We start from the raw sequence: 26,093 nt of genomic DNA, 5'->3' as shown, positions 1-26,093 counted from the left end.
TTCATCCCAAAGTATAACACTTAAAATAGTTAGAGATAATAAGAGCCAAAAATCTATTTGGTTGTTCAGCTATGCGAAAATGTCTAAAAACATCATATGATTTTTAATTTTTCCTTGGTAATAATTTTATTAATCAATATACTAATCAACGTATTTTTTATATTGCAGATTTTGATTGTATTTTAGATGTAAAAGGTATTCAAGGTAGTGTTGAAAAATGAAATTTAATTACAATTTTTTATTTATCCATACGTTTCGATTTCGAACATGAGTTTCCTAAACCAGAAAAAGACCAAAATATTTTTAATTACAATCTATAATACAAGGACAAGGCAACCCAGTAGTTGTCTAATCCAGTTGTGGCTAATTAACTATGATCATAGCATTTGTTGACATTTTATGATTGTATGCAGCTTTACCCAAGAGGGGCAATTTTCACTTGAGATCTATAACCTCAAGTGGAAATTTGACTTCAAAGTTGATGTCGGACTTCAAAGCCTGATGTCGGACTTGCCAGTGAATGAAATCAAACCAGCAAACCCAGGAATAATTTAAACCAGACCAGGCACTGATCGATTTTGCAATCGCTGGCCCAAATGTTAAAAACGTATCAACAAATAAAGAATTTAAATTCTTTGTTCAATTATGCTGTAAAGCATCTCACAACCTAGCGTTGTTATGGCAAAGCTATCTTATGATTGTTTCTTGGTAGTAAAAACTGTGAAAATGCTATCAGTTTGCTGTGGGATCCGGTGGATTTTACATATAAACAAAGCAAGAAAGAATGTTATGATAACTGCATGATCGTGATGCGCATTTATATCATACGGTTTTATGTGTAAAACGATCGTACAGCAATTAGATATTTTCACAGTTTTTACTACCAAGAAACAAGCATAACATAGCGTTGCCATAACAACGCAGTGTTGTAGGCTATGTTACCACAGAATTAGCCCATCAATTTATATCCTTAATACGACTAATGGGGTGCAGAATCTTTAAAAATTTTACGTATGTATATAAACTATTTTATCAACCTTATTTGCAGAGACGTACATCCAGATAATACGTACGTCCAGTCCTTTTACTTATTGCGCATTAATTTTTAAAATTGCTTAAAAACAATTATGAAAAAAATCTTATAAGACCTCATCGTACCGGTGCAAGCTAAAAAATTGGGAACTTTTGAGATTTCTTTTATAATTGTGTTTTAAGCAATTTTACCAAGTCACAGCCTATTATAAATTATTGTAACCTTCACCCTGATTTTAGGTTTAAATTGTCCGGGCTATGAGAACATTGAAACAAGTATAATAATAAAATCGGACTTACATTTAACTGCAGTATAATCTTATTGTACGCCCAATGCCACCTCTGCTTCGCCGTGACTTCCCTCCTAACAACCTTCTCCTCTTCTTCGAAGGAAACACTTTTCTTCTCGGTCGCCTGCTCGCTGTCCGCCTCGTCGGCGGCGGCAGGCGACTCAACCGGCGTCGGCTCTTCGATAAGAGGCGACGGCTTACGCGGCGGCGGCGACTCGATATAAACGTCCGACGGTTCGTGAACATCCTCGTAAGGTTCCGTATCAAGGTAATCGTCCGCACTGTCCTTACGAGGAGGTGATGACACATATGCATCTTTAGGTGATGTAATATAGTTATCTTTATGTGGCGGTGATGTGATGTAGTTATCTTTATGTGGCGGTGATGTGATGTAGTTATCTTTATGTGGCGGTGAGGTTATGTAACCATTATCTTTATGTGGCGGTGAGGTTATGTATCCATTATCCTTCTGAGGCGGGGATTTCACTTGCGGCGAACCTAAATAATTGTCTTTTTCCCCATAATCGTCTTTTGCATACTCATCAGACCCGTAATTATCGTCCATCACTTCACTTTGATACGGTTCTATTAAACTGTTCTCGTTGATATGTATTACCGATGACGGCGAATCGCGGTTCAACGTCGATTTTTTATTGCTATTGTAATCACCAGGTTGTAAAGGAGTTGTTTCTTCGATGTAACTTGTTACAGAGTCCTGTTTGTCCAGGTAACCTTTCGTACTGTTGATTGTGTAGTCTAACTCGTCTTCGTGGTAGTCGCCTCGGTCTATTGTTTCTTGCTGCCGGAGCATACCACGTTGGTTTTGTAGTCTGCTGTTTGTGGTAATAGTACCTGGGAAGAATAAATAACATATTTAATTAATTCTCTTTTATTATAAAATCGAAGATCAAAAAAGAATATGAATGGAAAATAAACCTTTGGTGGAGAAATTTATACGTTTCATTACAAATTAAATTATATATTTTGTTAAGTATCTCAAACTGCACATCTAAGCATTATCCTTCAGACAATGATTTAGTTAAATTTAAACGTCAACTTTATTTTATTATGTTAATTTTTTCCTAAATATTGAGCAATACCTTTTCACTTTTTTGATTGAGTGGTTTTTTCTTGGATTTAGTTATACTTGAAGGTGAAATTTATTTTTTATAAGTTAATTTTTTATTAAGAGTTGAGCAATAGCTGTGCATATTTTTAAGAATGTACTAAAGTTATGTCAGATAGCTAGTATCAACTACGCAGCATTTTAGAACTTATTAATTTATATTCAATACGTTTATCTGGAATTGATTACATGTTATAATAACTTCTGAATTAGAAGTTCCGAGTATCTTTAACAATATTAAAATTTTAAGATATGCATTATTTTATTTTATTTATGTCATGTTCCAACAATCAGATGAGAATTAAATTTAATAAAAAATTTAGCAATTTATGTCATCAAAAGTTGACCAAATTTCTAATAGGACAATGATATAAAAAGGAAAATAGTATCATGTATGATGTGATAAAAATGTTAATATATTGCATTTGAAATTTTTAATATATACTGAAATTTTTAATATGCAAAATAAATTCGATATATTTGACAAATTTTCGCCATCTATTACTATTTCCTGAGCAATTGTTATCTAAATGTATTAAAATGCATTTAATGAATTTAAAGTAATTTTGTAATTAGTTCTTATAAATACTACAATATTTAGTAAAAAATCTGATTTTATATACTTGAACATTATGGTCTGAAAATTTTTTTGCCATTAATCTTTTAAACTTGTAAGTAGAATATTATTTTTAACATTGAGTATATTTTAACATATCAAATAATATATTTTTTAACTTATTGGTTTTCTCAGAGCAATTCTAATTCAAAAGATATTGACTTATGTTTTCAATATATAAAATAAATTCGAAATTTTTGAAGAATTCTCATTAAATACTAGTATCTACATAGCCTTCATAAAATATATGTTTTCTAATTAAATGATTCAGTCAAATTGTTTGATTTAAATGGATTGAGAGTAATTTTATAATTGGTATTCATAAGTTACTGAATGATTATTCCAAAAAAGGGTTCTTACCAATTTTTCATTGCAATGATTATTAAAGCTTATAAATTGAAGTTTTACGTACAAAAATTTTAATATTTTCAGAGTGGATCAAAGCTAAGTAAAATTTAAATAGCTATAATATAATAAAATAAGTTAAGCAAAGATTTATAATTTATTAAATTGTACCATATATTAACCCACAGAAAATATCTTTACCAAAATCATACGTTGTTCAAAAGCTAAATTGAATTTAAAAAATATTATCAAATTATTCGGCAATTTATAAGATTTCAAAAAGATCTAATATTAATCGTCTAACATGTTAATAGATGTAAAAAAAGTAAATAATTTGATTTATAAAATAATATTAAAAAATATTATATTGTTATTTTGTACATTTATCTATAAATTTCAAACTATAAATTATTTATATAATTCATAGATATTATAAAATATCTATGAATTATATAAATTAGTTTTGCCATTATCACAGAAATTCTAAATAAAATTATACGTAGCTGTTCTAACACATACTGTTTAATGTATGTATAAGAGTTAGTTGACTTTTGAAGTTTTCACTATCAAAGTAAAGTTTTCATTATTAATTAGCTCTGTTACTAATAGAATACCAGTTGATTTTGATTAATATAAATAAATAAAATAAAAACAACTGTCAATTATTACCGTTCATTGAAACATGTGGCAGAGTCGACGACGTAGTAGTAACTTGTTGCTGATAATCTTGTTGGTCCCTAAAATATTGCTGTTGGGCGCTCGTAGTCACTACTGATGGTTTGTCATATTCTTCTTTGTATTCCTGAAATTCCTGGTTTTTGTAAAATGCAGTACTGACACTGGAAAAAGCTGTGTCAAATGAATCTGCTTTTAAATCGTCGTCTCTGGATTCTAATGAATCGGTGTTTTGTTGCTCGAAGTACGTTTTACGACCTCCTAGACGAGGACGACTATAGTCTTCTTGGGCACTGTAGTAAGTTTCCTCTGGAGGAGGCTGATATGCGGGTACCTGGGAAAATAAACGTCATTAATGAATTAATACACTAACAACAAAAATAAAATATACAGATTTTTTGGAAAGTATTATTGCAATTGGTTTATATCAGTTAAATGTAGCGCACAGTTTCGCGCCATTTAAATCGAGCCTATGACGACTATATTCGTCAATCATAGAGTAAGTTGCTCTGCTAAGATATTAGATAAAAAAAATGAGCTTACATTTTACTGTTTTTATTTAACTGAGAACAAATCAAATTCTATAAAATATAACAAATGTAAATGTATAAAAAGCAAAATCTACTTTCAAAATGAACAGTAGAAATTGCTATTTAAATATCTAAATTCCAATTCTTGTTGATTATATATATTGATTCCACATTTCAAAAAATTTAAGTAATTTGACTCAAGGTAAAATATACCACTAATGTAATATACTCTTTATTACACAAATTTCTGGCACTTTTTATTATCGAGTATACTCGTCAAATGCAGTAAACTGGTTAAAATACTTTAATATTTATATAAAGATTTGAATATATTAAATAAACCCTAAAATAAAAATTTGCTGATTGTTTTTAAACAGCAATTAAAATTAAGGAACATCTACAATACAATATGTAATTTCTAAAGCAATATGTATTTTCTAAAGTGGTTGACCTATCTCTTATATATAATTTTATATTAGAACCCAATAGTTATCCTTTTTATAAGAGTGATGATATAATTTATCTCATCATATTATTGCAAAAGTCGATTATGTGCTACTTTTACTTGGAAACCAAGTTGTCCAAAAATAAGCCAAAATTTATTAGCAAGATTGCATATCATATTTATTATTTATTATATCGAATTGTTTATAAAATGGAAAAATGCTGCAGATAGATCCGTCGATAAATTTTGGTTCAGATAAGTCAAAACATAATTGTTCATAATTGAAATTATGTTTACTTTTTATCTAAAAATACGTTATAATATTATGAGTTTATTATTTCAACATCATTATCTCTTTATTGATGTTATACATAATAATAATAATATCTTCCTATAATACTTTCATTATTTTATAGAAAATTGTTATTTTTATATTACTTATAATTAAAATCTGCATTTAGTCAACCTGCGAGCCTGGTATTAAGAAACTGGATTGTGATGAAATGATGAAAAAGTGTGAGTTGTAAAAGGAAAATGAAGGTTGTAAATTAAATTATTATCGTTTAGTATTTCAATAGTCTATTTATGTTTTTCGTTATATATTAACCAAAGTAACTGATATTTTCATTCCCCATGTAGAGTTTTGTAAAACTTTGAAAATTGGTAAATAAAGTACAAACTAGTGTACCAAACATCCAACAATTCAGAACACTTAAAACTAGCTATTAGATAATGAAATTATTTTATCATAAACTAGTACTATAATATTTTTGTAGTATTTTTAGTTCATTTTATACCTGAGGAACCTGTGGAAGTGCAGCCCCTCCTTGTCTCCTTGCAGGCGTCACCGCCGCAACTGGTTTATCCAGCATCTGATCCTCTAGATTGTCATTGCTACTGTTGTATGCATAATTATAGTCTTCATTATAAGGAATTGCTGACATGGCACCAGATCGATCATAATAATCTGGTACATCTTCCGACTGTTCGGCAGATGCATTTCGTTTTAATTGATACTGCCTTCTGCCGCGCCCTCGACGAGTTCCTGGTGTTATTTGGGGAAGACGTCTGCCTCCTGGGGTTGTTGTTCGAGGGAGACACCTAAAATAAATATTAATTTATAATTTTATAATTATAATGTTTCTTATTCTCGAATAAAATAGTGATGTTATGGTAATGCCATGTTACGAGTCTATATTCGTATGAAATATATATTGTCGGCCTGTAGGCTGGATTAGAATTCAACTAAAATCGAGGAAGTTTAGTATGAAAACTACTCGTTTTCAATTTAATGCAGCCAGCAAAAATAATTTTTATTTGGTAATGTCATAAGATTTGCATCTGAAGTGCAACCAGTAACAGTTTTTCTCGCAATAAATTTATAAAGAGTTTTATTTCCATTATTAATATTTAATTACTTAATCAATTATTACTTGGTACCAGCTTAATTATAACACTATAACAAATCTCATCATTGTGTAGATGGAAGATTTGGTGATTTTTCACTACGAAATAGCTTAATTTTTAATAATATTTTATTAATAATAAATAAAATTAATATCTTGATTTAGTTTATTAAATGCAGCTCTTAATATATTGGTCTCTCCAATTAACGGTTTTTAATAATTCTTTGACCAATTATAATTAATTTTTTATCAGAAAAATTCCATAGATGCAATCTTTTTAAAATTAAAATGATATAAAGTACACGTATATATATGTGGCTAATACAAAAAAATCAAAGCTACCATTTCGGTATCGATAAATATGAACTATTAATGGTATAAGTGAATAAATAATTAAAAGTCTATTTTTATTAGATCTATAAAACATTTCAATATGTATTTATTGTTCATTAAGCAGTAAGGTTTATTGATAATTTTAATTAATGTCATAGATGAATAAATAATTCAAAGATGAATAGAATAATTTTCTATTGCAATTATAGTATAACTTCCATTATATATTATTCATTTCTAGGGCATTATTTTCTAATGATAATACTATTACCGACAAAATGTACTTAACATTAGTATTTCTTTCTCTATTAATTGAAATAAACCAATAATGAACCCAAAACACTGGGGGACCTTTCTGACCTTGCCTTGAAAGCAAATACGTCTATCGGTAATTATATCATTGAATTTCTTTTAGTCAATTTAGTTAATGTGTCAATAGCCTTCATAAATGTCACTGTACGATATATCTAATCAATTATTCCATAGTTGTCCAAAATAACTTATTTTAGTTAATTATTTATTAGTAACTCTAACGAGTTATAGTCAAATAAACGCATGGGTGTATTTTTGCAAGTTATTATTTATTTTACAAAAAAATTGAAAATAAAATTAATATTTAAATTTATATCAAAATCATATATTTTATAACATTTGTGGTATATTAAATATATAATATCAAAGCATTATTTAGTTTAGGTATGATGGTATAATATAATAAATCGTAAAAGTAATAACCCGTTATCAAAGCTTGGGAAATTTTAGTTCCATAAAAGCCATACTTATAATAAAAGCAGGTATCACATAAATCTTTATGAATGATAAAACTTTTGCCATAATATTTGACTTAAGATTTTGATAACAATCATGACAGCTTAATATCGACAAAATTACAAGAGCGAATTGAAGAATTAATTTACGAGTTATTAAATTATAAGAATTTTTTGAAAATAAAATATCCGATTCTAAAACTAGACTGATCTGAAGTGTTTCAAAAATGTGTCAAGTTATTCACTATTAGTTGGAAATATTAATATCATTCAGATGACAACATTGAATAAGTATGGTATAAAATTTCAAAATGAATTAATTGAGTTTCTTTATTCAACTTACAACCACAAATAAAATCAACTGATAAATGTTCTGCAAGCATTTCAAGTATGAGCATAATATTATGAAAAATTATAAACTGCACTAACTTCGTAGTACGATGTACATTTTCATGGAATATTTATTGGTTCAGACATTATAAGAATATATATATATATATATATATATATATATATATATGTATATATATATATATATATATATATATATATATATATAATCCCTGAGGCTGAAAATTTGAATAAAAATCACTGAATAATGTCAGTTATTGTCAATATTAATATGGACACATTTAAAATAATTATGCTCTTAGTTTCAAAAATTTAAGAAGCACTCGATACTTTTATAATAAAGGCTAGATAATTTGTTTTAATAAATATATTTACTTTTTTGAAATTAATATTCTAATAATGTCTAAATTTTCAAGAGTTTAACTCATCGATTCTTCCAAATGCAAAATACGGTTTGCCTATATCATATAAATCGTTTAATAATTTGAAAGTTTCTTATTATATCCCAGATATGAAACTTTTTTTTTTAATTTATCAGTAATAAAATTCTAACCGTTTTTTTTTTGTAACCAATGTTATGTCAACAATTTTGCTTGAAGATATTCCCCTAAATTCTGAATCAGTTACATCAATTCAAAAATCGTAGAATTAGGTAATTATGCTGGTTAGCTTTTCGCAAAGAAATGTCGTATCCTTTTTGTTAGTAAAACTGTCAACCAAATATTAGAAATTCTGCAATAGAGACTTTTGGTGGGTTTCAATATGTATTAATATTTATTAGATATTTGTGAAAACTATTCAGGGTTTTCTCAAAAATGTCATTCTTATATAGTTATATAAGCGTATGGTTATAATTATATAGTTATTTTTTTGTGTAGTTAACACATTAAGGAGTAATTTTGCACCCACGTTTTCTTGTCAGGACAATCAAATATGTCGAAATCAGTCTTTGAAAAGTAACAGTGGTTTTCTGATAATTAAAATCCAAAAAACCTTTATCATATTCTAATAGATTTCTATTCTTTTTGACAAACTCGATTCTAGTTTAGGTACCAGGTAATCCATGCTAACTGCCTTCAGGCCAAATACCACCAACATTTTGTTAACTTCTCTAGTTATATTAATCGTAAAAAAAGAAAAAATGACAATTTGTGCATATCTTGTAAAAAAAATTAAATTTGGCAGTTTAAAATGATCATTAGACATATGCACGTGAAATTATCAGATATTTTTTAAATATTTCAATAATTAGAAGAAATTTTATAATATTTTTTTTGGTTCCATACCAAGATATTTAAGTTTCAATTTTTAAAGTTCTCTTTTACGGTTCAAACAAATTTCACAATCTTCAGAAAAAAAAAACAATTTTCAAAAATATACAAGGCTTTATACTTCAAATATATTTCGTAGGCGTAAGAAATATAAGATGGATTCATTTAGCATTTCTTCTTAATGAAAGCATTTTCAAGTGTTTTGAGTGGTAAAACTGTCACTGTGTATTATATGAACGAATAAATATATAGTAATTATAATTATTTATTTGAAAATATTTAAAACAATTGTTATTAATCATTGATCAATATTTATTGATTATTAATTTTTTTTGCTCGAATATTTAATTGTGGTACGGTAAGTTCCAGCAATTTGCCTTAAGGCACGATGCTATGCACCACTTAATTACCTTCTATTCCTAGTAGGTGTTCCACAAGGAGGAGTCGCCGGTAAACTGGCTCCTCTATGCGATATGGTCACATCGTTCGTGTTCATAACATAGTCTGCAATGTTGGAGCAGCGACTTGACGGTCGCGCCTGCGGCAACTTGCGGCGCTGCGTTGGCACGGTTGCAGGGTAACTTGGGTAGGTGATGTTGCTTATGTCCGTGTACTCCGTAGCACTAAAGGAAAAAACGTATTGTGAGAAAAAGGTAAATGAGTAATGAACTAAAAAATAATAGAATATGTAACTTTGTGTATAAAAATGTCATTTAACTGATTTGAATATTATTGAGGACATTATATTATAATATGATTCCAATTTATTCAGTAATCATTTTAATCAGTAATTAAGAATTTGAGAAAAAAACTAATTATTTTTATATGTTTTAAAACTTCATTAAAAAAGTAATTCACATAATTATAATCGTTACAAAATTGATAAAATTTCAAAAAAAGACAAGTGACTGTGAACGCGCCACTATTGGCTACCAGAATGGTGACGTCACAATGCTCTAACTATTGAGAAAATATTATACGTGGCTTGAATATAAATGAAAACTAACTTTCAACTCAAAAAATAAACTAAAAAAATTAAATACGTAATTATTGATATGCCCCTATAGATTACATTATTTTATGCTCACAATAATTTTCATCTTATGCCTGAACAGTGAAATGCTTGATGTTCTTTGACTTTTGGATACACTTTTTATTTCTATTTATGTTTGTTTCTTGTCACCTACAAAAAATTTGTTTGAAGATTTCCTGATATTATTAAAATATTCTATTTTACTATATTTTATAAATAAGTACTATTATTTGTAGTTTAAGAGTGGTTCATTTTTTTATTTTTACTACATATAATATCAAAATTATTCTAATTGAAATTCATAGTGCCTAAATTCATAAAATTTCAAACTATTTCATCGAGATTTAACATGGCATTTTTGTATTAAGCTCTAAGTCCCCTGAAGACAGAGAGTATGAACATTTGTGCATATAAATATATATAATTTATCATAAGTTTTGAGAATCTAACGAAGGGAATTGATATATATCCACGAAGAAAATAGTTGTTTTTACAACTTTTAATCAAATTGTAATGTTTTGTTTTCAAGGTAAACTGTTATTATACGTATGCTTGCATAAATTTACTGACATAAATGATAATGGCTAGAAAAACATCAGCTACTAGTTAAATAAAATTTATCTTAATATCATTTATATTAAGATTAAATCTAATTACCAGCATTGAAATTCCATAATTTGAATTAATAAATTTTGCAATAATGTTTAGTTATATAAAATCTTGAAGAAAACGTACACGAATGTGTTTGCTAGCAATACATATCGCTTTTAATAATATCGATTAGGGTAATCCTTATTATAAATATTTTCGAATTTGTTTGCTCCTAAGGCTCAAATGCTTTCAGATTGGTAAAAAAAAATTCTGAAAGTTTTAACCCTTAATATAAACTTTGAGATAGTCCGTCCTCCAGTCATTTCTTAGTACTTATTTTATGAAATATATCAAGTGCTTGTTGTATTTTGTTATTTATGTATAAAATAAGCAAATACTATATCATTGGCAAAATTTTGATTCACTTGTCGCTAAGTTATAAAATTCTATAAAACAAATAAAATTTTATCCAGGTTATTTGCATAAAAAATATTGGTTGAAGTGCGGACTATCTTAAAGTTTAATATTAAGAGATGAGTCTCTTGAAATAAACAAAATCTCCATATTAAAGACCACCTTAGTTTTTATAGATTTTTTCATTACTTATTACAGACTTAAATTTTTCATTTATCTTCTACCTAAAAGAATCGTCCTGAGTTAATTCGGCTGGTGTCTTTGGCAACCTGGCTCCACAAACGGAACCACTGCGCCTTCTCGGAACTCTCGAAGACCATTGGTTATCGAACACGTCCGCCACCGGTGGTTCCGGCAGCGCCCTCCATTTACCGTTGACCGCCGGCGCAGTAAGACCTCCTCCACTGTCCCACTGGCGGTGTTCTTCACTCACACCAGTCGGGTAGCCCATTCCATCGTAACTAGATATAGATAAAAAAGTAATTAAATCGTGAAAAAAAGTAAAAATGGTATAATAGTCTATATCTATAACTGACTTATACTTATAATTTTGAATTAATTTAATTATGGCAGAGAATGTTAAAGTTCACAGATTCATTAACCGCAATTTGTTGCCCATACATATATGTCATATGTATTCATAATTATTGTATTATATTTTCTTTAGAAACTATATTTTCATAAAATTATATATTGATGTTTATTGCATTTGATTATTTGTATATATTCGCACTGGAGATGTGTTAGGAGTTGTATGTTTAAATAAATACATTTTAAACCATGTATCATGTATTACTTCTAATCGTTAAATGATTGCATAAAAACCTGGTGTTTCTAATTTATAATTGGCAACGTAATGATTAGAGTATTATTCATGAAATGAATTTTATACAATATATTTGTTCTATGTTTTTACCAAATATTTTACTTAATTAGTAGACATTTTATTACCACATCAGATTTTCCGTTAAAAACAAGTTTTTATAACTATATTACAAAATAGTTTGCTGGAAACAATACGTTAAGAAACATTTATAAGAATGGACAATGCTTTTCATGTAAAACTTTCCTTTTGAAAATTTACAACATATTAGAATTTGAGGAGAAACACATGTTAAGTAAAAATATTAACATAAATATTGTACGTAAAATATTAAATGTAATTATTATTGATAATGATAATTTTTGAAATAAGAATCGGAAATTTATTGGTTAAAATACAGTTAGTGAAACTTTACTTCGAATATTTCGCCAGACTTGAATTCATTTTTTATTCAAATATATTTCACGAATGTCGTAATCGCAGACGCGGGTTAAAATCGTTCACACAAATAATGTATATTCCAAATATTAGTATACTTTTTAGACATTGAACTTCAAATAATTTATTATGTAGAAACTGAAAAAATAAAATATTTCTAGAAAGGGTAATCCATTAGATTTATTGACTTTGTAGAATTATTTATTGATACTTATGTGAGACTTATTTCTATAAATAAGTATGTAAAATTACAGTGTAATTTATCATTGTCGATTACTTGGATATGAATATATACATAATTATTAATAATTAATATATATTCATATTTATTTATTTATTAATAATAAATAAATAAGTTACCTGGTGTTAGTCATGTAGGCAACGTTGTATTCATTGTATATAGTTTCTTGGCGTTCCAGGCTAGGTCTTCTTGAATTCGATACTACAAATTGAATTAAATTAGTTTGATATCAAAACAAAACATAAGATAAATAGCAATATATAATTATAACTAAATAATAATATTTAAAGACCAATCGATGCCATTTATTATTTTCGAGATTCGAGAAATATTAGATCCAGCTAAGACAAAGTTGTTGACAAATTCAAAACAACTTTTGAGAAGATGCATAAATCTGTCATGTACACTTTTATACATAAATGAGTAAATAGAATAAATTACATTTTGTGTAATAAGTTGAGCTTTTTCAATAGACCAAAATTCTTACAAAATCTGATCTATAACAAAAGTTATGAAATATATCGAAAGCTATTTTATTCATTATAATCACGCATAAATATAATTGTTGCTTTTAAGTTGCATTCTTTATTGTGAAGACAAAATAAATTTCTTCGTTTCTCGCCTTTCTTTCAAATCACGAGAACAGTCATTACCTTATCATTAAACATTATTTTAACTACATATCAAGATTTTTGACACAACTCATCTCAACAGGAGTTATAAAAAATAATCAAAACTTCCATTAAAAAAAACAAAGTTTTCATATATCAAATATCACGTGCAGACTTGTGGAGAAAAAAATGATCAAAATTTGTAAAAAAAATTGCAGATACATTTTGACACGTCTATAATGTTACCAATCATAACGACCACAAAGTTCAAGTAATTAAATACAGAATCAGTATTCATATAACAAAAACTGAGGATCGTTCAAAGGAGTTACTAGTTCTGAATGCTCTATCTATAAGAAAACATTGTCGAACGACCTGTCTTAGTCTTAATTAAAAAAAAAATTAACAAGAATGATACAGCATTTTATTAAATAACATTATTTTAATCATAACAGCCTACAAAATTGTGTTAATTTGATTAGTATTTATAATATAATTTTAAAAAATAAATATCTAAATTATCTTTTTTAATATAATAATAGCAAATGAGCAACATATCAATGTGCAAATGTTTCTTATAATGCGTAAGGAAGATTACTTTTATTTAACTTCATTCCTTCAAATTTAGGACTATAGAATTCATACGACTGTCTACCTTTTGTTTTCTATATTTTCATATACCATACATATATATACTAGACGAGCTCTGTACAACACGATTATTAAAATGCGGCGTCACGTACGAACAAAACTTTTCCTCGCAATTCCCCCTTTCGCCTTTCTCCAAATATCGCATTAATAATTTCAACAAGGAGACGAAGGGTATTCGTAATGTCAGGGAAAAAGTTACTTTAGTAGGAGAGCTGATACACCCAAAGTTAAACACTTTTGGTTGTTGGATTTTTTTTTATTTTAAAATTTCAAAATTGTTTGAACAAGTATTTCTTCACACAGTTAAGACAAGTAAAATATTTTTTAAAAAATTTTTGAATCACTCAAATCGGATGATCCGTTCTCCTGCAAACTGTTTTACAATTTTTACACCATTTGCGCTTTGTACCTCCAAAACGGCTAGGCGTGCCTTGCGTAAAAACCAACTAGTAAGTTCTGACGTCAGTACGAACCAAGTCTTTTTTGAATCATTCAAATCAATTGTTCTATTCCATTTTTGTTGTTTTGCTGTTCATAGCAATCTACACAATTAGTATACTTAGCTACAATTATAGATAATTTAAAAATATGGCGTGTGATGGATAACTATTGTATGATAGCAACTTCTATTTTCTGTTATTGCATTAAATTTTTAAATAATGTCATGCAAAAATTTGCTATAACTTCTTTTTTGTAGTCTTAGGTGGTAAAGGTTATTCCATACTATAGAAAATATCTAGTACATTTGTTTGAAGCATATAAGTGCACTTTAGAAATCAAAAGTTTTGGTACGGAACCCAAATTAATGCAAATAAAATTTGTACTTATTATTAAATTATCTATATAAATATCTGATAATTTGTTGTGCTTATGTACAATGATCATTTTTCACCACCAGGTAGCATTTCTTAAACTTTATTCAGGATTTTCGAAATCACTAGACCGTCATTTCCCAAAACTTAGTCGACTTTTTAATCCATCAATAAAATTCACATGTTTTTTGAATCATTCAAATTAGACGCTTCGTTCTCTCACAAACTTATTTCTTGCCTTGCCTTATGATCTGCCTTTGATCAAAACTAATCTCCTAATTTAAGTAATTTAAGCTTAAATTAGGTAAGAATCTCGGAATTCTAGATATCCAGATGTAAGTCTGTAAATACTTGTATATTGACACCCGAAAGTTGTCTCAAAACCTACATATAGTAGGGTGTCAATACCATATGTTGGTTTTGAGACAACTTTAGGGTGTCAATATATAACTATTTGCATACTTTTAGTAGTAATATCATGATATAAACATTTAAATTTTGTACCAGTAATATTACCACATATATAATTTATAACTTATCATATTCCATTACCAGATCGCTTTTAGTTTATCCACAACCCCCAAAAAGCATTCCAAAATTCACGGATCCTGACATAATATTTGCACAAAGAATTATAACGGCACAGACAGATCATACTCAATTGAATATTTAATCAGGATCAAATCTTTCAGCAAGAGAAAACGCGGTATAAATTAATTCCCGAAAGATCTCTTGTAAATTAATAACTGACAATGATTTCATCAAATTTTGCATTCAATTGTTCGTGGGCGAAACAAACCCCATTGATTGGAGAATAAAATTAGTTATGAAGATTCATGTATTTAAGTAAATACTTTTGAGTAAACCATTGAATAATTTCCGGTAATAATTAATTGCAATTTAATATTATCATTATAAAATTTAGTTTATTTAATTTTAATTTAAAATAAAATTTGTTACCAAAGCGTATGTTTTCATAATGAAATAGTTCTAAATGTAAATTTCAAAGGAGACAAACAAAATATCCATGGATAATAACGGCAATTATACTATTGATTGAATTGTTATTGATTATCAAAAAATTAAAAAAATACTAAGGTATACGGTGCAAAGTAAACTCATTTTATCGGTGGAAAATGATAAAGAAATATTAATAAAATCTGATTTTATTTCCCAAAAAAATTCTAGATGACTGCTTGATATAAACAATTAAATGTATAGGAATTGTTAAGTGAATTAATTTTGTATTGAACGTTTTAGTTTAATAATTAAAATAAAGTTTGGTGTAAAATAAAAAATTCAAGCGTCACAAATGGAATAAAATGTATTTAAATATTATGCAGATTATAAAGCTTTCGAAAGAGCTTTTAAAATTATTTAAAAAAATATATATTTGCAATTAATTTGAAAATCCTAAAAAATATTGAAAAATGTGTTTTTCATTTTATCGGTAGAATTTGATAAAGGAAAAAATATTAATAAAATCTGATTTTATTCCCCAAAAAAATTCTGGATGACTGTTTGATATAAACAAACAAAATTATAAAAATTGTTAAATTCATATCGTATTAAAAGCTTTGGTATGCTAATGAAAATAAAATTTGGTATGAAATGAACATGTTCAAGCGTCACAAATGTATTTGATTGTACCAAAATATTGCGCAGATTATAGAGTTTTCGAAAGAGCTTTTAAAATAATTTAAAGAAAAAAATAGATTTGCTATTATTTTGGAAATCCTAAAAAATATTAAGAAACGTGTTTAAGTTAAAATGTAAAATAATGCGAATAAATTGTAAATCTCTTATCAAAAACATTTACATGATTTGAAATCCGAATCATATTCATATAAATAAAAATATCTGTAAGATAAATCAGCAATACTGCATCACAAAACATCAAATATTTTGTATATAATTATTGTAATTAATGTAGAAATTATTTTGGAAACGATAATTTTAATTAAATATCAAAATATGCAGTATTGCCATATCATTGCACAAATAATTACATACTCAAACAATGAAAATAAAAATCAAATTAATTATGCATGAGTTTATATCAAATAATTTTACAAATGTAATAATTTTTGTTATGACAATTAATATCTTATGAATAGAAATATCAATATTATATAGAGCATTTTTAAATTAATTAATTTTCCGCAGGGTATGTTATGGTATTGTTATTATACTAATGTTTTTTTTATATCTTTACCTCAAGGGTTTCTGAATATTGTGGGATACCCTAGAAAATGGATGTATGTGTTTGTGTGCGGATACAAGTTTTTGTCGGCGATTTTTTGAACACGGATTAACCGATTCGAGTAATTCAAAAAATTGATTCTTATTAATGGGGAGATGTGAAGATACGGGGCAAAAAGTGTCAAAAATGGTAGTTCATTTCAGTTTTTGAGAGTGTTTGATTTGAATGATTCAAACAACATTTTATTAGTATTGATAAAACTAAGAAGTAATTGAATTTTTGAGAAGGCAGATCTAGCGATTTCGGAGATCCAATAAAAAAAATATAAAAAGTATTATTTGGCAGTAAAAAATGATCAGTAGACATTTGCACATCAAATTTTTCAGAAATATTTCTTAGAGATATTTCATAGAAATTTTAATAACAAGTACAAATTTTGTTTATATTTTTATGTGTTCCGTACCAATGTTTATCCGTTAGACTACAACGCGGCTTAGAGATTTCAATATTAGAGTTTTCGATATTAGAGCTTTCGATATAAAAGTTTTTGATTTTAAAGCTTTCGTCTCTAAAACAGCAACGGAGCGCAATTACTTTGAAAAAAATTAAAATAAAGAAAACTGACAATGATTAGGAAAGTCACTTCTTCTCAAAAATTTCAAAATTCTCAAAAATTTATATAGTTTATATTTCAAAAAAATATAGTTTTTGTACGGAAAGTTCCAGCAATTTATTTTAAGGCACGATGCCATGCTTCACTATTTTTTAAAATATTCTTTGTATATTTCATTTATCCTACAACTAAATATAATAAAAATACGCAGTGAAAAAATATTTCTACAATTCCACTTATCCTACGACCTTTCCGGCGGAACAAAACAAGAATACTCTCTCATCTTTACGACTTGGCATTCGAAACATCAAAGAGAGAAAAATAAACATAAAAGTCGATTTTCTCGAATCTCATTTCGGAAACACCTGAACAATAAATAATTCAAATTTTACCTCTCGTCTTCCTCGAAGGCGGTTCCTGGTTGCTCAAGTAAGTGGCGGTGTCGGAAATTTGCATTTGTTTATACAGCGAATCTTCGTAGTTCTGCGAGCCGGGGTAGTCGCCGGTTGTTAGGCCGTCGTACCACTGACCCTCCTGCTGGCTGGAAATTGATAGGAAAATAATAATAGAGGTTTTTGTTTATGAATTGTAGAAAAATTGGGTTGAAAGATAGAGTAGGTTATGGATATAATGAAATTTCTTGGAATTTAGTTGCATACAGGGTGTCCCAGAACTCAACGTCGAGTCGAACCGGATGCACATACTCTTACAATTAGAGGTGAGCTTTTCAATGTAGACAAATGTTGAAAATTTTAAATTACTAGTTTAAGAAATGGTCTTAACCAGTTGACTATGCCGTTCATATCTAACATTGCGCACAGTTTGATATTGGTCAAATCGGGTTTATGACGAATATATTCATCAATCTCAGAGTAAGTTGCGCTGCCATGGTCAAAAAGAAACTGTACTATATTTTGTTCTAAATATCTCTTATTGAATAAGTATATAATTTTCATGCAACTTGTTTTAAGGGTTAAAATAAATAAATTTAACTGATTTTGTATGCAGTCATAGCTTCAAAATATTCTAAACATCTTGATATTTCAGAAAATATTTTATTTACTTAAAAAAACTAAATCCATTAGAAAATGGTCACTGTTTTGTAAGCATGAGGAATGTATTTATCGAAATATAAATTTTTGCTTTTTTTCTAAGACGAGTATATTTGTTTATCACAGTAAAATTGCTGAAAAAACAAAAAGTTGGTTAAACTGCAACCGTTTTCCAGTTGCCATAATTATTTTTTTTCTTATTTTAAATTTTGTCAAGACTATTGATACAACTGCGCCAAAATTTCTGGAATTAAGACTAGATTGTTGCACTATGAATTAATAATTTTCAAAATTTGTCGACTGTGAAAGGATTTTATTTTTAAAATGTGCTAAAGTACTTGGACTAGTTGTATATTTAGTTCATACTGAAAAAACACGAGTAAATGATAAAAATTTCAGGTAACTCAAATTTTGTTAAAGGCTTTTAGTCGATGTCAGTTCAAACATTTTTATTTACATCAAACTGCAATAAATAGACTTTTTCTCATTTTGAATGAGTTCTGGAACTATCATGGAATGATTTGACCAAAATGAATTAAATTAAGATGATCTAGAAGGCCAATAATTATCAAGTTTCAAAACAATCAGCCAAATGGAACATGGAGATAATTAATATCTTTGTCCGTTTAGTGCATTTTAACTTCATTAACAAAATCCAAACAGTGCTAGGGAAACAATTTGATCAAATTTACAATTCCAAATTGATACAAAAAGAATGTGAATGGATAATGTAATAAGAGGTCATTCCATTTTGGGCAATACAAAGGATAGAAAAATAAATAAGTCTAGGTTATAATTTATTATCAAATGAAAAATATCTTCAAAAACAATTGGACTTCAAGATCGAATATATTAAAAAGTAATAACTTATAGTTATACCTACCAAGATCAATGATTAACATTGACTAGATTTTATTAATTTAAAAAACCCAAAGGTTAAAATTTAGACAGATTAGATGATTTTAAAGTAGGAGTAAATTTTAATTTATCGTTATATACCTACCATGTTCTTAAATTATCAACATATGATGTTAAAAAATGCAAAAACAGTACAAGTGCTCTTTGAAAGGAATTTTAATAGTTTGAATAGCACAATGAATTAAAAATATTGGACTCTAACGATTTATTATTATAAAATAATTAATTACCAAGTATTAAGTGCAATATTAAGGAATATCATGAAACTCAAATGAAAAACAAAATTTGTGTTCTATGTTTATAATGTGTTTTTAATACTTTAGGTGACAAAATATATTGATAAGTTGTTAGATGCTAAGCTAGTTAGATGTTAAGGCTAGTGCATTATCTAAGAATATTATGCTTTTCAAAAGTATTCGAAAAATATGAGAATGATTTAAAAACATATACTCTCATCTCATTCATTAAAATCTAAAGACTTAAAAACTTAATTATTTAAAAATATTGTGCAGCTTCAAGAGAATTTAAAATAATTTAAATCAAAGTCTCATAAAAATATATATTTGCAATTGTTACGACAATTCTGGAAGGATGGTTCATTACTTTATCTAAATTAGAAAAACGACAAAAAGATTGGAAACCACTCGACGTGATTTGAAATACAATTCAAATCAATAAGCTAATTGAAATTTTAATTTTGTGATGTAACTATCTACATCACAGAACATCAAAAATTATGTGCATGATTATTTTAATTAACGTACAAAATATTTTGCAAATAATAATTTTAATTAAATATTAAAATGTAAAATATTGCCACATCATTGCAAAAATAATTACATATTCAAACTATGTGAATATAAACTAATTATGCATGAATTTATATCAAACAATTTTTCGATTGTAATAATTTTTGTTATGGTAATTTCAATCGTATGAAATGAATAACAATTGATTTGCCTGATATGGTATAAATTGCAAAAAGCAACATTATATATTTATAATCAATTGTATTAAATATTATTTGTGTTCAAAGAGGAACAAATTGCGAGTAAAAAATTGATGTTTTACATGCGAATTATAAAAAATCATGCACTTGTGTAACAATAATGATATAAACGAAGGTTCATATGATAATATGAATAATAAGATAAAAATCTTATAACCTAGTTTCTCAAAAATTCAACTTGCTATAAGGCAACAATTTTTTATGAGTAAAAAAGTATATAATTAATTATATTAGATCCGATGAAAATCAAACCAAATCAATCCATGTATATTTATGATAATAATATTTATAACTTAAATATTTTAAGACAAAAAATTGCTTCTTAAATTTAAAATAAATTAGTCTTAACTTCATAATTGAGCACAAGTGTTTTTGTATTAATTTGAGATATAATTAAATTTATAACTAGTCTTAAAAAATAAGTCAATTTGTGACTTTGTAAATATAAGTGTGTCTACATTTTTAACTAATAATTTAAGTGCAAATTAGTATCGTATAAAAATATTTAAATAGATATACTATGCAATGATATTGAACTGTAATTGTGAATTATAACAAATTGTTATGTCAAATTATGAACTATAGGATAACTATGACAAAAATATTAAAATGATGTGATACTTTAAAATGTGCTTTAAAGGGTAGTAAGTGGAAGCATGTCAATAAGTAAAATTTTATAAGGTGTTCTAAAATTTGTTGATTCTCACCTTGCACTATTATTATATTTTCGTGTACGACGTCTTTAAATGGAAGCATGTAAACATATATATTATAGAATGTCTGCAAATATGTTTAAAAAAATTATAAGATAATTATTAATAATTATTTTAAATGAATTCATATAAAATAAAAATTATAAAAATTATGATGTGAAATATGATTAAAGTATTTAGTTCAAGGATAATAAAAAATGAAATACATGACTGTCGATTAGAAATTCTAGTTATGTCAAATAATTTTTAATTTCCTCATATATATATATATATTATATATATATATATATATATATATATATATATATATATATATTCAATAGATAAGTCCTGGATTTTTTCAATATATTGATTGTTTCTTTTCCGAACAGTAAATCCAATAATAAAAAACAATTTAGTTTTTGAAGATGTTTAATACGACGTTTCGGTACTATGTACGTTCCATCATCAGGTTTATTGTGTCAAATACAATGTATTTTAAAAATATTGATTAACATTAATTAATGATGGTCAATACAGATTAATTTGAAATTTTTTTTATGAAGGAATGGATTATGTACCGGGGTAAAGAGTAATAAGAAAATTGAGAAGCAAAAATTATTTACCTGTAATAATTTATATATCCATATCACTAATATTTTTTTTTTTTGTTAAAAACACTCGATTTTTTAGAGGATATTTGTAGATGTTACGACTACACAAGACTTAAACACACTGATATGGAGTTCTGTCGGCCAGATGTAAAGGACAACGTACGGAATTCCTGGCAAAAATGATTTTTTATGGTGTAAATGCTGGGAAATATTGCTTTAGTAAATGTTGAGAAATATTATGTATATATATACATGCACATGCATATGGACACCTACATACTCATATGAGTATTCAGACTTTCAGTACTTGTTGAATGACCCTTGTACATATGCACATATCTATATATTAATGTATCCACAATTATATACATGAACATATATGCAAGTGCATGTATATAGTGTACACACAAAAACATACATATAAGCACATATATGGATGTGCATATGTTATAACACATATACATGTATATATATACATATTCAAAAATTATTAGGATTAATTGTTTTTGATCAGGTTTGAAAAATTTAGATATGAGTCATGAATGATATTGTGATCTGATCTTTTATTAACACTATTTGACGAATTCAAAAAGATTAAACTGCTTTCAGAAAAAAGTCTTTTAAAAGTACAATCCTCTCTATATAAAAAATTGGGTGAAATTATGTGAGTTTTCGATGGAATGCTGGACAAGAGTGCTTTGGAAATTTCGGCTTTTATGATGAGTGACGCTTAATTCATGTTGTCTCATTCTTTTATGAATGTATTGTGATGTTTGGCCAATGTATTGTTTTTGACAATTTTTGCAAGGGATGGAATAAACTAGGTTAGTATTGAATTTAGGAGGGGTGGTAGATTTAATTTTTGAAAACATTTCTTTAAAAGAATATAGAGCTGTTCCTGAAATAAAAATATTTTCTTCTTTGAGTAATTTGGCAAAATAATCAAATAAGCCTTCAATGTAAGGCATGCTGTGAAAAGTTGGTTTAATATTGTTGTCTTGGAATAATTTGGAGATGGATTTATAATTGTTACTTTTATGATAGGAAAGTCTTTTATTGGTAATGGAATTGATGAGGGTGAGGGGATATCCGTTTTCTAATAAAGTTTTAGTTACTAATGTTGTGTTTTGGGTATGAAAAGAAGAGTGAGACAACATGATTGCGTGGTCTATCAAAGAAATGATTGTATTGAATTTATAATTTTTGGGACAATATGACGCGTAATGAAGGTATCTTCAAAAAAAAAAAATGTGATATGGATATATAAATTATTACTGGTAAATAATTTTTGCTTATCAATTTTATATAAAACCTTTTTTAGCTAATTCTTATTACTCTTTACCCCGGTACATAATGCATTCCTATATAATTTTTTTTTCTAATTAATCTGTATTGACCATCATTAATTAATGTTAATCAATATTTTTAAAAAACATTGTATTTGACAGAATAAACCTGATGATGGAACGTACCTAGTTCCAAAACGTCGTATTAAACATCTTCAAAATTGTTTTTTATTATTGAATTTACTGTTCGGAAAAGAAACAATCAATATATATATATATATATATATATATATATATATATATATATTTGTGTGTGTGTGTGTATACATCATATATGTATTTCAGGATTTTGCAGATCCTGATTCATCTCTAACGAATCTTAAGAAAATATACTCCAAAAGTCGTTCATTGAAATAAATGAGACCAAAACCTCGGTATTCATGTATATAATGTAAATATCATTTCATTTCTATTTATTTATTTTTATCGTGCTCTGATTATATTAAGATTAAGACCTAGGTTTATTTAAGAGTCTCATTTATATCCGCTTGGACTAATAATACGCAGCTGGCAATTAATAATATTAAAACATGCAAAGGTCAACAATATACCTCAATTTCTCCTCATAATTATTCATAAGTTTACAATAATTCTACGACGTTGGAACAATGTGACGTAAACACATAAGGAATTTAATTATTCGGTAATTTAATTATTTGGTTCAAAACAAGATTTTGAATTATAATCCTTTACTAAAAACAACTTGAGTTACTTGATGTTAGATACATTGCTCTCATACTTCACACGATTAAATAAATAAGCAAAATTTTTTTTTTTTTTTGCATCCAAGTTTTTTCAGGAATAAACATACAGCAAAATTTCGCTTTGGCTCGTTTGGATCTATTTTTATTTCAAAAGTGCGTAGTTGATTTTCAAAGTTTCTTTATTTTGGGTTCGAGTTAGAGAAAACCAACAAAAGAAGAGCTGATCTTAGCATGAAGATGACAAAATATAAACGTATTTTGAAATTCATCCTTAACATAATTATCCAAAGATGGGTCATAAATTCCATAGATTTTTTCCTGATTTTTTTTTATTTGTGTTACATTGATTTAATGTATGTTTTATTATTGATTGATTTTAATTTAGTTTTTTATAAACTTATTGTGATCTATCACTCTTTTGCTACCAAAGTACAGTAAACCTTTCAAGTACTTGTTAAATAAAATATTTTTAGATTGAAGAATATTGAAGCAAAAATCGATAGACCGTTTGTCATCTATGGACGATAGTCGTACACATAAGTCGTCAACAAAATGTCGTCTATAGACGACGTTTGTAGCAAATTAAAAACGACAAGTTTGGCATTTTGCTCCGTTTCTCCGAATCGGCTGGACCTGTTTATGCATAAAACTAATCACCATGTCTCATACGAATCAAATATTTTTTTTAATTGTTCCATAGACAATGCTAGTAGCAAATTAAAAACGATAAGTTAAAAATAAATATTTAATAATGTTATTCTAACTATTATCAAGATTTGGAATCATAAAGTTATGTCTACGCATGCCATTTTGCATAATACTATGTATTTGACTCGCGTTATTTGGAGCATACGGCAAAGGTTAAATTCCCGGATTAATTGACTAAGCGAATTTAATTAGTTTTGGTTGCTCTAATCTAAGATATAGTAGGTACGATTCCAAATGAATACGTGACATCAGGAAAATGAAAATCGTGCTCTAATTGTACTTGACAACAAACAAATTGTTCATTCTACCATAGAGATGATAAAAAATTAAAATCAATTTTATATACAAGAATTCAATTTTTAAAAGCATTCTAAATCATTGCTGAATTTGATTCAAAATAACCACATTTACGACCGCAAATTAAAAGTCCGTGCAATAAATTGTTTATTCTTCAATGAAAGTAATAAGTAATAGAATACATTTCTATATACAGCAACAATGTTCAAACATATGTATGCATGAATGAAAGTTTCTAAATTTCTAAAAAATTGAAGATATCTGGACTATTTGGTCACCAAAATTAAAATTAATCTGTTTCAAGTATTGAGCTTTTGCTCATTTGAATTAATCGAAAAATATTATACTTGTATTGAAGTAATGAAGAATTGATTAAATTTTTGCATTGGCAGGTTTAGTGGTTTTGGAGATCCAGAAAAAAAGTTACAAAAGATGCCATTGCGGTCAAAAATCTGATATTTTTAACAGTCCCAGCAAATGGGTATCAAAAACCTACGAAAAAATTCAAAATTAAAAAAAAGTTCGAAAAATTTTAGTTTTCAAAAAAAATATATATGTTTTCACAAAATATCAGTATTTCTAAAAAAAGCTATTTTTAAAATTATTATCATTTTATTTTAAATTTATTTATTTCAAATAAATTTATATTGAAATATTGATACTGAAAAATTCTAAAAAATTCTAAATTACGGTACGGAAAGTTCCAGCAATTTGCCATAAGTACTATGCCATGCATCACTGGTTATTATAATTCAAACATATTATTTTAATATATTGTAAGTTTGTTCAAAATTATTCATATCCATCGATGATGCCAAAAATATCATGTCACCTATACTTTTTTCCTTAATATATAGTTTTTTGAGACATTGAATACTTTATAGATAAAAACAAAAAAGTTCTTTGTTCATATACCCATCCCGATAATTCAACAAAACTATATTGTATTTCTAAAAAAATATGATAAACTTCCATACGTTTCAATACTATTTGACTCATCCTTAGTGCATAAAACACACAAGTTATTTGGGAAACATAAAAAGCACAATAAATTAACGAAATTTTTGAAAGCGCTCAATATGTAAAAATATAAAAAGTATAGAATTAAAATAAATCATTGAAATTGAATTATATAT

The 26,093-nt window shown here is 27.0% G+C and overlaps 1 protein-coding gene across 1 annotated transcript in view; it reads right to left on the bottom strand.

Annotated features, from left to right (window-relative positions):
• Positions 1 to 1,228: 1,228 nt before the first annotated feature.
• LOC113367570 overlaps positions 1,229 to 26,093 on the bottom strand; it is a 173,556-nt gene continuing 148,691 nt past the window's right edge. Inside the window, exons 10-17 of the mRNA XM_026609167.1 lie at positions 18,010 to 18,158; positions 12,847 to 12,928; positions 11,450 to 11,686; positions 9,598 to 9,810; positions 5,857 to 6,160; positions 4,079 to 4,418; positions 1,333 to 2,174; positions 1,229 to 1,288 (exon numbers count right to left, since the gene is read on the bottom strand). Of these exons, the coding sequence (XP_026464952.1) occupies positions 1,229 to 1,288; positions 1,333 to 2,174; positions 4,079 to 4,418; positions 5,857 to 6,160; positions 9,598 to 9,810; positions 11,450 to 11,686; positions 12,847 to 12,928; positions 18,010 to 18,158 (2,227 nt within the window). The remainder of the gene's footprint in view (positions 1,289 to 1,332; positions 2,175 to 4,078; positions 4,419 to 5,856; positions 6,161 to 9,597; positions 9,811 to 11,449; positions 11,687 to 12,846; positions 12,929 to 18,009; positions 18,159 to 26,093) is intronic.

Source organism: Ctenocephalides felis, unplaced genomic scaffold (genome assembly GCF_003426905.1).
Source record: "Ctenocephalides felis isolate EL2017-DRISC unplaced genomic scaffold, ASM342690v1 CF-g0.4_SCAFFOLD_01170, whole genome shotgun sequence".
Classification (NCBI taxonomy): Eukaryota; Metazoa; Arthropoda; class Insecta; order Siphonaptera; family Pulicidae; genus Ctenocephalides; species Ctenocephalides felis.
Note: the sequence above shows the minus strand (reverse complement) of the source record. Positions and strands in the feature narration are given on the sequence as shown.